The sequence below is a fragment of the Pseudophryne corroboree genome, chromosome 1 (genome assembly GCF_028390025.1).
Source record: "Pseudophryne corroboree isolate aPseCor3 chromosome 1, aPseCor3.hap2, whole genome shotgun sequence".
Classification (NCBI taxonomy): domain Eukaryota; kingdom Metazoa; phylum Chordata; class Amphibia; order Anura; family Myobatrachidae; genus Pseudophryne; species Pseudophryne corroboree.
In genome coordinates, this window is record NC_086444.1 from 54,253,189 (window position 1) to 54,270,175 (window position 16,987).

The 16,987-nt window shown below is 45.7% G+C and overlaps 1 protein-coding gene across 7 annotated transcripts in view; it reads right to left on the reverse strand.

The window, feature by feature from the left end:
* WDR7 (WD repeat domain 7) overlaps positions 1-16,987 on the reverse strand; it is a 799,383-nt gene that overhangs the window by 584,998 nt on the left and 197,398 nt on the right. For all 7 annotated transcript variants that reach the window (XM_063959708.1, XM_063959725.1, XM_063959718.1 and 4 more), the window contains one exon: positions 7,529-7,743. In XM_063959708.1, the coding sequence (XP_063815778.1) occupies positions 7,529-7,743 (215 nt within the window). The remainder of the gene's footprint in view (positions 1-7,528; positions 7,744-16,987) is intronic.

Sequence of the window (16,987 nt, forward strand, 5' to 3'; positions counted from 1 at the left end):
GAACATTTGGTAGGAGGGAAAGAAAAGTTAAGGGTATACTGTATGCTATTACAGGTATACTGTATATTATTATGGGTACACTGCACGTTATTCAAAAAGGACAAGACAGGCACGTACTGAGCAGTATGCAGAATAACGCAACCCGAGACAGAGCCAACAAAAGAGGTCTGCTGCCCCCTGCTGGTGATATCTGTAAACACTGAGCCAACTACACATCTAAAGAGAGATAGTTTTGCAAGAAGTTAGATGGCCGGTAAGTTAGTTTGTAGAAAAACACCCCCAAAAAACTAACACTAAAAAATATATATATATATATATATATATATATATATATATATATATATATATTTGCCAAAAAATATGTATCCCATAAAAAAAACGTAAGAAATATATCCACATGCATAGAAGGGCAACATAAATAAATACATTTAAAATAGAGACATGCAAGGAAGTGAAGCAATAATATCTTTTATGCACTAAGAGGTGATTCAAAGTTTAAAGAAAGAGCAAAATAAAAAAGAGAAAATGTGCCCATACACCTAAATCTTTATCTTCCAATCTGGCTGGTTGGAACGAAAATCTGCGAATGGATGGGAGTAAATGACAGTTGACCAATTTGCACCTGAGTAAAACCATGTAGCTCTGCAAGTGGGGCATATGTAACATGTGCAGAGAGAGTTAGATGTGTGAGGGGCGTGTCCAAACTCGCATCTACAGAACATTGGCGTGTAATTGTGAAGCTTCTCAGCATTTGTGGGCTACATGCAAAAGCAGCCAGTATTTGCATTGCAGGGAAAAATAATACATGTAATTGCAACCTTTGCATTGTAACATGGTTGTCCAGGGGCAAAGTTGTTCCTTTTTTTTTTTTTTGCTCCAAACTTGGAATGAGCGCCTAATAGTCCATATATTGAATCACTACAGGATAAAAATAGAACATATAGATCACCACCAGTGATGGATGTACAGTCAGAACAATGGGGTAGATGTCTGAATCTGTAATATCGAGGGGAGGTGGTATCAGCGCCCGTTATGTGCACTGATGCCACTTACCCCCCTATGTACTAATGCGGCGGTATGTGCAAGGTGACAGGGGAGCTATGTGCCCCTGTCATTATTTCCACTGTGATCTTTAACATAGCGTGTTGATAAGTGGGACAATGTAAGAACGGTCAGTAGCACTGACCGTTCCAACACCTGCAGCTATTGATTTTAACAGCTGCAGGTGTCGTTGCCCCATCGACAGCCACTGAAGCGGCTGCTGTGGCTGCCGACTCAAGGCTGCGCACGGGAGATCTCATAACAGTAGCAAGATGTCGCACATGTCCACTGTAGCCGGCTGGGGATCTAGGCACTAGGCTGTTACTTATCCATCAAGCAATACCATCAGGGAGGCATCTGATTGGCTCCACATGTATTCTGCAGCAGGACAATGACCCCAAGCATACAGTTAATGTCATAATGAACTATCTTCAGCATAAAGAAGAACAAGGAGTCCTGGAAGTGATGAAATGGCCCCCACAGAGCCCTGATCTCAACATAATCTCGTGTCTGTCTGGGATTATATGAAGATACAGAAGGATTTGAGCAAGCCTACATCCACAGAAGATCTGTGGATAGTTCTCCAAGATGTCTGGAACAACTTCCCTGCCGACTTACTTCAAAAACCGTGTGCAAGTGTACCTAGAAGAAATTATGCGATTTTGAAGGCAAAGGGTACTTTCAGTAAATATGCACACCAATTCTATAACTCTGCACATTGTTGCTTCTCTAAGTGATGAGAGACACCGTAGTGGATAGACTTGCTTTGCAGAAAGTCACTGTGTGGTTTGGTAGTTTCATATACAAGGGCGGGGCTAGTGATGTAACAGCAGCTGGAGTGACTGTAGTCTCCGCTTTTCAGATTTTATTACAGCACTTTATAAAACAGAGCTGTCATGATAACACAGAAAAATGAATTCCACTTAATACAGTGTGCTAGATTCTCTATTAAATATTTCTCTTGGGGATAAAAAACCCCAACAAACGTCATCACAGTCACACTAATGTATAATGCGTATACGTATAATGTGCGGGAAAAAGAATTAAAAAAAGACACAAAATACACACAGGTAACACCGGGAGAAACTGCTAGTACCCACTCATGTAGTAAGTTACAGTGCACTAGAACAGTAAGCATCTGCTCAAACCTGGTACAGCCAGGCTACAGGAAAAGGCAATTCCAGCCTGTGACCATAGGGCGAGAAAGATCAAGTCAATCAGCCCAAGACGGAGAGAGCGGAGGAAAAGGTCAGCGCTGCTCTCACTCTGCTCTATGAGAGACAAGGAGGGAAAAGGACCATTATTTAGCTAGATGCCCGTGTCTCCAGTAATTTGGCTTTTACCAATGTCCATAGGAGAAAAGGTTCCCTCTTCCTGTGTGTCTGTGTGCGCACACAAATACAAGGATTCAGTAAGGAACGTGGATTACATAGCAGAATAACCAGCACCCATTGTTTCATAGCACTGTCGCACCCATTGTTTCATAGCACTGTCGCACCCATTGTTTCATAGCACTGTCGCACCCATTGTTTCATAGCACTGTCGCACCCATTGTTTCATAGCACTGTGTCATGTGGAGAGAACGAGCAACATACCGACACATATGTACACTTATCAATCACCCAGGTCCGTGGACAGTTTCATCACATTTACATAAGACATCCGTCTCACCTGTTCCACAGCATCATGTTCTGAATCTACCTGATCGGAGCAAACAGCAGCAGTCTGTGCAAGAAGAGTCGGCTTTGCAAAATTGTGAATAAAACGGGATTTAAATATATAAAGTAAATGCACAAAGCTGCCGCTGTGCACTATGAAACAACCCTTAGCCTGTTCATTTCATTTGGATGCAGCCCCGGTTGCAAAAGTGTAGCAGTTGGGACAGTAACAGGCTGAGGCTACAACAGAGAGATTTATTTAATTAATGACATTTTGCATAGCGTGTGACATTATAGCGGGTGATTCAATTGCGAGTGGTCGGAAAGGAATCACTCTGCGACCAACATCGACAATATTCCCTTAGAGCCCAAAGAGGTGAGCAGAAAATTATAGGATGGTGGGGAACCGTACAGTATTTTACAGCAGTAGGCGCAGGCTTACGTAGTAGTTTTATATTTTTTCAAGCTTTGGAACATGCTCAAATATTGCCCATCTGTCCCATATCTAAGAGCAGGAATTGTGTGGATGTCATGTTATAAGGTGTTATTAATACCTACAGCCCAAAGAGAAACGTAGAGGGCTGGAATGCCATAGAGATGAGAAGCACTGCTCCCGAACAGAGTAGATCAATATGAAAATATGTGACATCTTACATAGAAGTGCACGTAAGGGGGGAGATTAAGGGGGTCATTATGACCCGATCACACTATACGCTTCTTCGCAGCTGTGCAATCGGGTCGGAACTGCGCATGCGCGGCGGCCGCATTGCACAGGCGCGTTGTTGCCCGGCAACGCAGCTAGCGAAGAAAGCGGTTGCAGCGGCGACCGCAAGAAGATTGACAGGAGGAAGACGGATCCGGGCGGCAACTCACCGTTTTCGGGGAGTGGCGAGACCAACGCAGGCGTGTCCAGGCGTTTGGAGGGCGGATGTCTGACGTCAATTCCGGGACCTGCAACGCTGGAACGATCGCACAGGGTAAGTAACTCTTACCCAGGTCTTCTTTTACAGGAAACTTTTTTTGCATAGCAGGTGTGCACAAGCGATCGCAGCCCTGCTATGCAGAAATAAACTCCCCCATAGGCGGCGTCTAGTTGATCGCACGGGCAGCAAAAAGTTGCTACGTACGATCAACTCGGAATGACCCCCTAAGTACGCAAATGTGTGCAAATGCTACAAAGATTCTAAAAAATTCAAATAGTGCTACCTGGCAGAGACAAGCCGTCTTAGTGTGTCATTTATGGTAGCAAGCGGCCAGTCCAGGGGACAATCCTTCCAATAGTATCTGCAAGTTGTTTGCTGGTCAGAAAAGAAATATTGTCCGTTTCCATAATTCCATCCGGAGCTTTAAAATACAGTTTTGGAAGAGAAAGAGGGTGAAAGGTACAAGCACACCAACTAGCTTTTTAACCTGCAATTTGCAGGAGCTAAATTAAATGCATCAATCACACGCTGCATTATGAGGGCTGAAGAAGATCAGATCTCCTACAGCCAATTAGTTTGCTAAGCAAATCTAGGAAGAGGAATCATTTAAAAATAATACAGGCGCTGGAAAAGACAGGGAATATTTCAGTTGCAGAAAAAATGAACTGCAATTTCCACCATTATGGGCCACATTCAATTAGATACAGGATTTTCCGCGCCAGGAAAAGGGTTGTAGCCTTGGGCTTTAACGCCCGAGGCTATTCAATCATAGCCCCTTCTCCTCGCACATTATCCCACAGAACCCAGAATAAGTTCCCGGAGTTATGGGTTAACATGAATAGCCCCAGTAGATCAATTAGCCCGTAGTAATTAATGAATGAGTCAAATGTAATAGTCCTGATTTAGCAAAACGGACCATTGTTCTGTGATGGTACAGCGGTATTTAATACGTTTCCATATCGGGGCCTATTACAGTTTTCTCTTTAATTTCTCTAAATATGCAGCAACTCGGAACCGATGCGTTTCGTATTGTAAACGGTTTGCAGTTCACCGTGACCTCGGCACTTTATGTTCTAGAAAGGAATTTCATGAGATTAGTGGGCATAGAAAAACCAAAATCTTTTATACGTAAAATCAGAAACACAAGCGAACAGACTACTGGATGCAGCTCAGAAACCAAAGAACACTTGGGATACCTCGGAGACGGGACTTGTGTCAGTATATTAGTAGGCATTGCTAGCTTTATGAAGAAACCATGGTGGTAGTCTTTTCTTTAGCTTGAGATACATTTGCTCTTTATTAAATAGATGGTTTGCAAGAAATGTACAAACTTTTTGTAGAACACAAACCAAATGAGGGCAGACCCTTCCTGTTCCAACAGATACAGACATATTGCAGATCATCCTGAAGTGGCTTCAATCTTTCCAGTCACAATAAAGAACCAAAAAGCAGCAATTTAAATGAAAAAAACTAAGTTTCCTCCTAGCGTAAGATCCGCCATTTTCTCATGTACCTGAATTTCTGTACAATAGATAAATACTGCATTTACAAAATAAACACATGCAAGATGAGTTGATTCATCAGAGTACACTTTCTTCTCATCTTAGTGAAGAAAACGCTACTAGCTCTGAAAGAAATGTAACAAAATAAGCTCAGGGGGAGGCGTTTTGGATCTTACCGTGAGGAGCAAAGGTAACAATACTGTACACTTTATGGTGGGCGTACACATTTAATTAGGCCGAGATAAAAATGTTAGCAAACCTGGAAACTGGCTTGCCCACACATATGCCCGCCTCTGCTTACAATTTGGCCGCTTCACTTGCATGTATTTTTTTTAGCCCTCAATGTCTGCTACATGCAGGCTATACGATGCCCCTCAACACACCGTTAAAAAAATGTTTTTTTGCATTTTCCAGACTTCGCACGTTTGCCCCCGATAGATAAAACCGCAAGTTACCACTTTGCGACGGCGTGCACCGAGGAGGGGTATGGCTGGTGAAGGGTTAATTTGGCGAGCAATGGGAAGAAATAAAACCACCAAAAAAAACTTTCCACCACTTAACAAGGAAGAGCTGTGAGCCGCTGGCCTGGTCTTTCCTTCCTTCCGCCTGGTAATCGGAGAACTGCAGCACTAAATTATTAATCTGCAAGACAGGACAGGAGCTCGCTGCTCAAACTGTGCCAGTAAAGGCAGTGCCTGCAGGGAATTATTGTATTACCGGGCCAAAATACACTTTCCTGACAAAGAGATAACCTAATAAAAAGTAGGAGAAACACAGAAAAAGTATCAACGTTCCACCATAGTACGGCTACAAGCTCTCTGCCGAGGGGCCACCTCTACAGTGAGACCGTGCAGAATGGCCATCAGCTGGGAATAAATCTGCTCAGCGATGGCTGGGGACATTCACAAGGAGTGGAATTATATCTTCGGCTCACAGACGCAGCAGTGGCTTCACGGGAGAGCAGTGCAAACACTTCCTAATGATTCCATCAGCATACATTTTTCATAAAGTGATTATCTCTCTGGCAGATTCATCGTCTTAAAGCTCTTCTCTCCCGTGTAATTGTTTTTTTGCTGCTAAGCCGGGCAACAATTACCACGGTATGAGGCTGCAGTGTAGTCACACATTGTGTATTTTACAATGCAGGAAAAACAGGGTCGGGCGAGCTCTCCTGCCACTACCCCTAATTGTACTATAAAGCCCACACCGATTACTGTTGGAAAGGGACACATCGCGTCCAAGTGGTTCCAAGAGCCGCTGATTTGTTTCCAGGCATGCCGTCTTATCGCCGATTATATGTAATGCAGTAATACGAAGGACCTCCGGGAAGGTTGACTTAAAATGTGCTGCTGTCTATTGGACTGATTTGGATTGGACTCTATTGGATTGATTTAGTAAGGGATCATAGGGAGAGGCCAAGCCTTGGACTCTATTAATTTCATAGAGTAACGGTTCTAGTAGTTCAGGTGTGAGATTGTTCCGGTATGTAGAAAGGATACAGGAAAGGCCGTAACCCACTGGGGAAGCCATACCTATGGTAATAATCACAAGGACCCACTATACGTTCCCAGGTTCCTTATCAGACTCATATGGCAAATGATCCTGGCCTTTGCTTTATGATATACTGTATACTTGCTCAGTTTTAATGATTTATACAGGTGTATTTGGATACTTTATATCATCTTAATATGTATATGTTTCCCTGTCCTCAAACAAAACTCAGCAATGCATGATTAAAGGTTGGTACACAGTTGGCGACTTGCTCTATGAACGACGTCACCTAGTGTTTCCCCTCCCGGGCCGGTATGCGACAGGGCGAACAAACTGAGCGATATGACGACCATATTGACGTCACGCCGTGGCCGACAGTCCAGACTGAGCTGCCTGCACGGCCGACAGTGAGGGGTCGTTAACGACCCGCGGGGCAGCGCATCGCTGGTTAGCGGCGGCATACATACTTGCCGAGAAGGTGAGCAACGTCACTCAGGAAGGGTGAAAGTGAGCAACGTTGTTCAGGAAGGGTGAAAATGGGCGCTCTCGCTCAGGAAGGGTAAAAATGGGCGCTGACGCTCAGGAAGGGTGAAAATGGGCGCCGCTCAGGAAGGGTGAAAACGAGCAACGTCGCTCATTTTCTCCGCAAGTGTGTATGCACCTTTAGAAATAATGAGATATTTTCAGGAAATGATCAGCTATATCTGTCTGTTCCCACGTTACGTTATCAGATAAGAGCAACAGCTTGTGCATATGTAGAGTATTTCATGAACAGTTTAAAACATAGATTTCATTACTATAAAAAAATGAAACCTATGCAAGTCAGTGATCGCTTTGTTTACAGGAAAGCTCGGATCATCTACGCACAGAAGACGCCGGATGACTGGCACGGCCAGTGGATGAGTGGACTTACTTTGTCGGACGCTTCTGATGCCAGGAGGTTGGTGGCGAGGGTCTGCAGCTTGTGATGCGCAACAGTCTTCAAGGCAGCGAGACTGCGCCTGGTCATCGCCTGCTTTAGGTTCACGGCTGAATGACTCAGAGCGTCCACAGCGGCAGGAACGGCTTCATCACACGCGTTTAGTATCTCCACAGCCGTGATGCCCATCACACAACGATCCAGGGCACCTGCACACGGGATAGAGAGAGATAGAGTTGTGTACATTCGTATAAGTCAGACAAACAAAGGAAACTTCTATCACAAGGTTCCGAGTAAATCCTTACAACAACCCCAACAGTCACATTTGTTAATTCAATTAATTTTCGTTAATCTCACTTCTGAATGGAGGGTGTCATTAATTCAGCACTTTATTACAGACAGGACAGGAGGCCACTTATCAGGGTGTTTTGAGGGACATTCAGTATTTCCACTTTATTTTTTAATTTTAATTTTGTTTGGGTTACCATCTGAACCCTTCATATCAAGGTATGGACACTATATATATATATATATATATATATATATATATATATATATATTATACAAAGGCAGATATTGGTTCTTTTAGAGTTGGAAGTATCCTAAATATCTAGGTTACACAAATACAATTCAATTCTGCAAGAACACTGAAACAGCAGGTAATTAATAACAAATGACAGACAGCGATAATTTTATGTCGAGATAAGAAATACACTTTTGCCACAAGCAGCAATTCATCAAAATGTACAGTAAATCTGACTCGCAGTGCCCCCTACTGCTTTCTGGTGGTATTTACAAAAGAGTTTTGTATTCGAAGGAAGGCTACAGAGATCTGTTCTTGTTATTACTATGTTAATTTAATTTACGGATGATATATTTCAAGTATAACTGACATGAAACCACAAGAAAATACCAGATCTGTTCGCGCAAATGCTAGGAATGGCTTATAGAAGCTATAAGAGGTGAGTCAATTAAAGGCAATTCTGTTCTGGAATGGAATACAGATACTCTCTCCTTGCACCCTGTAGAGGTGCGCAGAATGCGTAGAGAAGTTGACGGTGGCGTATATGACAGACAATCGTGTGCAGCCACACAGTACATCGCGGTGATCTACGACGGTAAATCTCACTCAAATCTGCAGCCACCAACCTTGAGGAAATAGGAGTGAGAGAACCCCCATCCCCTTCCGTGTATCATGCACAGAACCCATTAATGTAACACACAACAGTTAGATATTGATAAAGTGTAATTCACCCGAATTAAGTATAGTATGCTAGATGCTCCAGGAAAATTATATAAACAACAAACACCTAAACATGCAGATGTACTAGGAGATATGGAGAGTAAAGAAATTGGCGGTTAAGCGTTTAGTATGGTGGAAGTACTGTCTCCAATGCATACAAGTCTTTCTGCCTGAGGTATCCTGCAATCAACTTTTCACAGTGTAAAACAATACATACTGTACGGATTCAGTATGATATGCCGATGGTCAGAATACAGGCGCCAGCATCTCGATAGCTGAAATCGCGACAGGGGGGAGGTAAGACTCCCCGCAGGAGTGGTGCCTAACCCCCTCCCCGCAGCCTAACCTTAACTCCCCCCCCCCCCCCCCCCCCCTTCTTCTGCCTAACCCTCCCAGGGAAGCACCTAAACCTAATACCCCAGCCATAACTGCCCACAATACTTATGGCTGGCATGCCGGCTGGCAGAATTCTGCCGTCGGCATCTTAACCGCATCCCTACTGTACTATACAATAGCTGACTCGTAGGTCAAGTGGTTCATTCTTGATTTGCTACTCATTTATATATGTCAGCTCCATCCAATTCACACTAGTGGGAAGACGGACTAAGCCTTAGAGAGAGATAAAGTACCAGCCAATCAGCTCCAAACGGCCCCCGTACATTACTGCGACTTGGGCCGATTTGGTACTTGATGTGCCATTTTTCACACGTGATTTATCGCATGCTGCTGCTGCTGTCGCCGCTGTGCAGGTGGGTGGAAGGATCCAGAGAAAAGCCACTCAAGTGAAGACACTCGAGAAATCGTATGCGATATATCGTAGGTGCTAAAAAACTAGCTGCGATGTGCCCCTGGTGGCTGCGTTTCCAATTTATCCTATGTGCAGCACGTCCGACCACCGACTCAGCCCCGATGCACACGGGACCACGCATCGGATTGGATGTCAAAAACACCCGATTTGGCCACTTTTCACCCAATTTCTCAGCCCGATCCGAAAGTAAAATCTTGACAAAACTCTAAAAAAACCTGTCGACCTTTAGGCTGTTGGACTTTTGACCATATGGTGTTGACCTACTGACTGTCTATCTTTTAAATGTCTATTTATCAACCACCTCCCACTAGAGCAGGCGTGTATAGATGTCCAACCTGCTTTCTTGCAGAGCTCTGTCACCAAATCCTGAGCCCTTATTGGCAAAGAGGTTGGAACCACTTGTGCAGAGCTGGTTCTCAGTATCTCTGGCACCTCTATCCCATTACTCTTGTATGCCTTTATGATAAGTTGCCGGATCCATTTGGAAATGGTTTGCATAGAAAGGACTGCCTAATGTCCTGTTGAAATCCCGATCAGTTGTTCTGTATTTCTAAGACCCTTTGGGTTATATTTACTAATACACCGCTTTGCAAAGCCACCGTCTCTCAGGGGTTCTGGCTGCAGCATATAAAAAGGAAAATACTAAGATACTAACTGCAAAAGAAGCGCTTGTTAATTCTGCGGCAAGAAGCGCCTACAAGAGGCGTTACTGAAAAGCCGCTAGTTAGTAAATAACAGACAGAAGTGTAATAAGCAGGTGCATGCTCAGGGCGCATTTCTATAGTAATATAATCAAAATAAATTCAACAGCTAGGAGACATCTTGGTGCTGACACCTATCCCCTTAAGCTTAACTAGCCGGCCGCTGCATTTTCCTTGCCCATTACAAAGACATCTTTGCTTTCTTCCAGCCCAAGATCCGCTTGGCTACCTCCCACCATCGTAGCATTGCTCTGGTGCTTCACTATCTCTTGTATGAGAAAACTCAAAGATACTTCCCCAATAACGGTTCGTGAAACTGAGAGGCATAACATAGTGCTGTAGCTTCCAGTGTATGCAACATTTCTTCCCTTCTAGTGACCATGCACCATCTTCATCAGTAAGGGAGCTCCCAGCCTGCAGCCCTGAAGTCTACCATAAGCACGAGCCCTTCCAGATGCAAGAGAGACATTCCTTGTGTCTTTAGTTTGGGATTTTTGCCACCTGGTGAGGGACCTTTCGGTGTTTTTATTTTCTTTTAAATCCTGAGGTTGCGATCCAAGTCTGCTTGTGACCCCACAGCGCCGGCCATTCCAGATTAAGATGTAACATGTGCCACCCTACCCAGGAGACCACCCCTATGAAGGAGGAAAACATTACCAAGATCTGAAGCCCTTCTTCATACTATTTCCGCTGATGCACCCAGGACTTATCACAATTTTCTTCTGACAGAGCTACTTTGTTTGTACAGTTATTATTTGCATGCCCAGGTATTCTATACGGATGTAGTCAATATCCCAGTGGTCGGGATCCCGGCGATCAGCATACCGCCAGAATGCTGGCAGGGGGCAGAGTTCTATTCCCACTCGTGGGTGTCCACAACAGCATAGAGTGAGAATAGAACCTGTGGCGAGCGCAGCATGGGGAGCGCAGCGATCAAGCAAGGGTGCTTGCATTCTGGCAGCTGGGATCCCTGCGTTTGTATGCTGACCGCCGGAATCCTGTTCGCCGGTCACCCATACCTAGATATATACTGCAATGGGATGAGAGGAATCTTTGTCTTGTTCACAATTCAGCCATGCTCTTTTAAATAGTGTATTACTAGCATGGTCTTGGAACTGACAGTATATTCTGACCTTGCTATCACCAGGAGGTCATCCAAATATGGTCACATCTGGACCACTCATTTTCTTAATTCTAGCAGCATAGAGACGTGGCCAGGCCTCAAATGCAGATAGTGGAACTTCCTGTTCTGAACGGTCACTGCGACATGAGAGGAAGCATCCTGGAGATCTGGCGGTGTGAGGAAAACATCCTGGAGATCTGGCGGTGTGAGGAAAACACCCTGGAGATCTAGCGGTGTGAGGAAAACATCCTGGAGATCTAGCGGTGTGAGGAAAACATCCTGGAGATCTAGCGGTGTGAGGAAAACATCCTGGAGATCTGGCGCTGTGAGGAAAACATCCTGGAGATCTGGCGGTGTGAGGAAAACATCCTGGAGATCTGGCGGTGTGAGGAAAACACCCTGGAGATCTGGCGGTGTGAGGAAAACATCCTGGAGATCTAGCGGTGTGAGGAAAACATCCTGGAGATCTAGCGGTGTGAGGAAAACATCCTGGAGATCTAGCGGTGTGAGGAAAGCCCCTTTGCTGTTGGCATGGAGACTCAACTCACCCCTTCACTGTGACAATGTCCAGCACTGACACACAGTCTCCTCAAGAATTGAATAGTGCAAAAAGCTCCGAAGGATTTTCTGACAAAGAAAAGTCTGCAGAAACAAATCTCTGCCTTTCTGATCCGAAGGTAATCGGAAAATTACTCGAACCTTTATAACTGGCAACCATGTGCTGCTTTGCCGACATCTCATATTACAAATGACACACTTTATTTGACCATAGAATAAAAGTTGTATGACGCATTACTGCTGAAACACTTCTTAAAAGCTAATCGTTGAACCTTAAGGAGTCATCGTAACTGTATTCTTAAGTCAGTCTTATTTAATCTGTTGCACGGTTTTGTTTGCCATGGGCACAAGCTATGCCCTGTGGTCTGCCATTCCACTGTATATATGGGTCAATTTGAGTAGGAATACATATGGAAGGTGGATGTGGGGACAAAGCAGTCTTCTATGGCCACTACAGAGATGATCTAGCTTTCATTTGGGATGGTGATGTCCTCCAGATAAATAATAATTTATTATTCACTGGTAACTATACACAGATTTCCTTCCTGGATATCTCACTACAAATAGATGGGGAGCAAATTATGACTAAAACTTATAAGTCTTCCGCTACCTAAAGCTTTCCCGGATTCCAGAACAATAAAACACAGACCAATGTCTGGCTACAAATAAACTAAACCAGAATCATCATGAAATAATAGTAAAATTACTCACATTTCATCTTGAAGAGCCAGATTCAGAGATGTATGTACACCCAATGATCTGAGTACATGGCGATGTTTTTAGAGCTGCGCAAGTGCAGATCTCAGTCTGCGCCAACGGTCGCAGTGCCCCCAAAGCTGCAGCATGTCAATCAGTTGGGGATGGGGAAGGGGCGGTGACTTACTGTGAACACACGGGCAATGCCAAGTAACCTGAGCCCAAATGTATTAACGTATGCAATGTAATTAGGTATGCTGGTCCTGACTCCAGGAGCTGCCAGACGGGTGATCAATCTGGCTACCCTAAAAAAGCCAGAGTCATTTTTGTACAAAGAAACGGTGTTCACGCTTTCTGGCGCTGATCACATATGCAGTTTTAAAATAAAGTCTCATACTTCATACTGCATGAATGTGGAGGAGCCAGCGAGTGGTATGTGTTGCAGTGTACCCGGGTACACCCTGCTAGGCTCCTCAGGCTTATACCCAATGCGGCAGGTGATGCGCTGGTAGTCCATGAAAAAGGCACTGGCAGGTATGGGCGATGCGTTTCGGGATAACTTATCCCTTTCTCAAGGCTGTGTCACAGTTATCCCGAAACTTTATTTTAAAACTGAAAAAATCCATGCATAACGTATTGATAAACATTGGCCAAAGGACAAATAATAAGAATTTACTTACCGATAATTCTATTTCTCGTAGTCCGTAGTGGATGCTGGGAACTCCGTAAGGACCATGGGGAATAGCGGCTCCGCAGGAGACTGGGCACAAAAGTAAAGCTTTAGGACTACCTGGTGTGCACTGGCTCCTCCCCCTATGACCCTCCTCCAAGCCTCAGTTAGAATACTGTGCCCGGACGAGCGTACACAATAAGGAAGGATTTTGAATCCCGGGTAAGACTCATACCAGCCACACCAATCACACCGTATAACCTGTGATCTGAACCCAGTTAACAGCATGATAACAGAGGAGCCTCTGGAAAGATGGCTCACAACAATAATAACCCGATTTTTGTAACAATAACTATGTACAAGTATTGCAGACAATCCGCACTTGGGATGGGCGCCCAGCATCCACTACGGACTACGAGAAATAGAATTATCGGTAAGTAAATTCTTATTTTCTCTGACGTCCTAGTGGATGCTGGGAACTCCGTAAGGACCATGGGGATTATACCAAAGCTCCCAAACGGGCGGGAGAGTGCGGATGACTCTGCAGCACCGAATGAGAGAACTCCAGGTCCTCCTCAGCCAGGGTATCAAATTTGTAGAATTTAGCAAACGTGTTTGCCCCTGACCAAGTAGCTGCTCGGCAAAGTTGTAACGCCGAGACCCCTCGGGCAGCCGCCCAAGATGAGCCCACCATCCTTGTGGAATGGGCTTTTACAGATTTTGGCTGTGGCAGGCCTGCCACAGAATGTGCAAGCTGAATTGTACTACAAATCCAACGAGCAATAGTCTGCTTAGAAGCAGGAGCACCCAGCTTGTTGGGTGCATACAGGATAAACAGCGAGTCAGATTTCCTGACTCCAGCCGTCCTGGAAACATATATTTTCAGGGCCCTGACTACGTCCAGCAACTTGGAGTCCTCCAAGTCCCTAGTAGCCGCAGGTACCACAATAGGCTGGTTCAGGTGAAACGCTGAAACCACCTTAGGGAGAAATTGAGGACGAGTCCTCAATTCTGCCCTGTCCGTATGAAAAATTAGGTAAGGGCTTTTATAGGATAAAGCCGCCAATTCTGAGACACGCCTGGCTGAAGCCAGGGCCAACAGCATTACCACTTTCCATGTGAGATATTTTAAGTCCACAGTGGTGAGTGGTTCAAACCAATGTGATTTTAGGAACCCCAAAACTACATTGAGATCCCAAGGTGCCACTGGAGGCACAAAAGGAGGCTGTATATGCAGTACCCCCTTGACAAACGTCTGAACTTCAGGAACTGAAGCCAGTTCTTTCTGGAAGAAAATCGACAGGGCCGAAATTTGAACCTTAATGGACCCTAATTTTAGGCCCATAGACAGTCCTGTTTGCAGGAAATGCAGGAAACGACCCAGTTGAAATTCCTCTGTAGGGGCCTTCCTGGCCTCGCACCACGCAACATATTTACGCCAAATACGGTGATAATGCTGTGCGGTTACATCCTTCCTGGCTTTGATCAGGGTAGGGATGACTTCATCCGGAATGCCTTTTTCCTTCAGGATCCGGTGTTCAACCGCCATGCCGTCAAACGCAGCCGCGGTAAGTCTTGGAACAGACAGGGTCCCTGCTGGAGCAGATCCCTTCTTAGAGGTAGAGGCCACGGGTCCTCTGTGAGCATCTCTTGAAGTTCCGGGTACCAAGTCCTTCTTGGCCAATCCGGAGCCACGAGTATAGTCCTTACTCCTCTCCTTCTTATGATTCTCAGTACCTTGGGTATGAGAGGCAGAGGAGGGAACACATACACTGACTGGTACACCCACGGTGTTACCAGAGCGTCCACAGCTATTGCCTGAGGGTCCCTTGACCTGGCGCAATACCTGTCTAGTTTTTTGTTGAGGCGGGACGCCATCATGTCCACCTTTGGTTTTTCCCAACGTTTCACAATCATGTGGAAGACTTCTGGGTGAAGTCCCCACTCTCCCGGGTGGAGGTCGTGTCTGCTGAGGAAGTCTGCTACCCAGTTGTCCACTCCCGGAATGAACACTGCTGACAGTGCTATCACATGATTTTCCGCCCAGCGAAGAATCCTCGCAGCTTCTGCCATTGCCCTCCTGCTTCTTGTGCCGCCCTGTCTGTTTACGTGGGCGACTGCCGTGATGTTGTCTGACTGGATCAGCACCGGCTGACCTTGAAGCAGAGGTCTTGCTAGGCTTAGAGCATTGTAGATGGCCCTTAGCTCCAGGATATTTATGTGAAGTGATGTCTCCAGGCTTGACCACAAGCCCTGGAAATTTTTTCCCTGTGTGACTGCTCCCCAGCCTCTCAGGCTGGCATCCGTGGTCACCAGGACCCAGTCCTGAATGCCGAATCTGCGGCCCTCTAGAAGATGAGCACTCTGCAACCACCACAGGAGAGACACCCTTGTCCTTGGTGGCAAGATTATCCGCTGATGCATCTGAAGATGCGACCTGGACCATTTGTCTAGCAGATCCCACTGGAAGGTTCTTGCGTGGAATCTGCCGAATGGGATTGCTTCGTAAGAAGCCACCATCTATCCCAGGACCCTTGTGCATTGATGCACTGAGACTTGGCCTGGTTTTAGGAGATTTCTGACTAGCTCGGATAACTCCCTGGCTTTCTCCTCCGGGAGAAACACCTTTTTCTGGACTGTGTCCAGGATCATCCCTAGGAATAGAAGGCGTGTCGTCGGGATCAGCTGCGATTTTGGAATATTGAGAATCCAACCGTGCTGCCGCAGCACTATCTGAGATAGTGCTACCCCGACTTCCAACTGTTCCCTGGATCTTGCCCTTATCAGGAGATCGTCCAAGTAAGGGATAACTAAAACTCCCTTCTTTCGAAGGAGTATCATCATTTCGGCCATTACCTTGGTAAAGACCCGGGGTGCCGTGGACAATCCAAACGGCAGCGTCTGAAACTGATAGTGACAGTTCTGTACCACAAACCTGAGGTACCCTTGGTGAGAAGGGTAAATTGGGACATGTAGGTAAGCATCTTTGATGTCCAGAGAGACCATATAGTCCCCTTCTTCCAGGTTTGCAATCACTGCTCTGAGTGACTCCATCTTGAATTTGAACCTTTGTATGTAAGTGTTCAAGGATTTTAGATTTAAAATTGGTCTCACCGAGCCGTCCGGCTTCGGTACCACAAATAGTGTGGAATAGTACCCCTTTCCCTGTTGGAGGGGTACCTTGATTATCACCTGCTGGGAATACAGCTTGTGAATGGCTTCCAATACTGCCTCCCTGTCTGAGGGAGACGTCGGTAAAGCAGACTTTAGAAAACGGCGAGGGGGAGACGTCTCGAATTCCAATTTGTACCCCTGAGATACCACCTGAAGGATCCAGGGGTCCACTTGCGAGTGGGTCCACTGCGCACTGAACTTCTTGAGACGGGCCCCCACCGTGCCTGAGTCCGCTTGTAAAGCCCCAGCGTCATGCTGAGGACTTTGCGGAGGCGGGAGAGGGCTTTTGTTCCTGGGAACTGGCTGTTTGTTGCAGCCTTTTTCCTCTCCCTCTGCCACGGGGCAGAAATGAGGCGCCTTTTGCCCGCTTGCCCTTATGGGGCCGAAAGGACTGCGCCTGATAATACGGCGTCTTCTTAGGTTGAGAAGCTATCTGGGGTAAAAATGTGGATTTTCCAGCAGTTGCCGTGGCTACCAGGT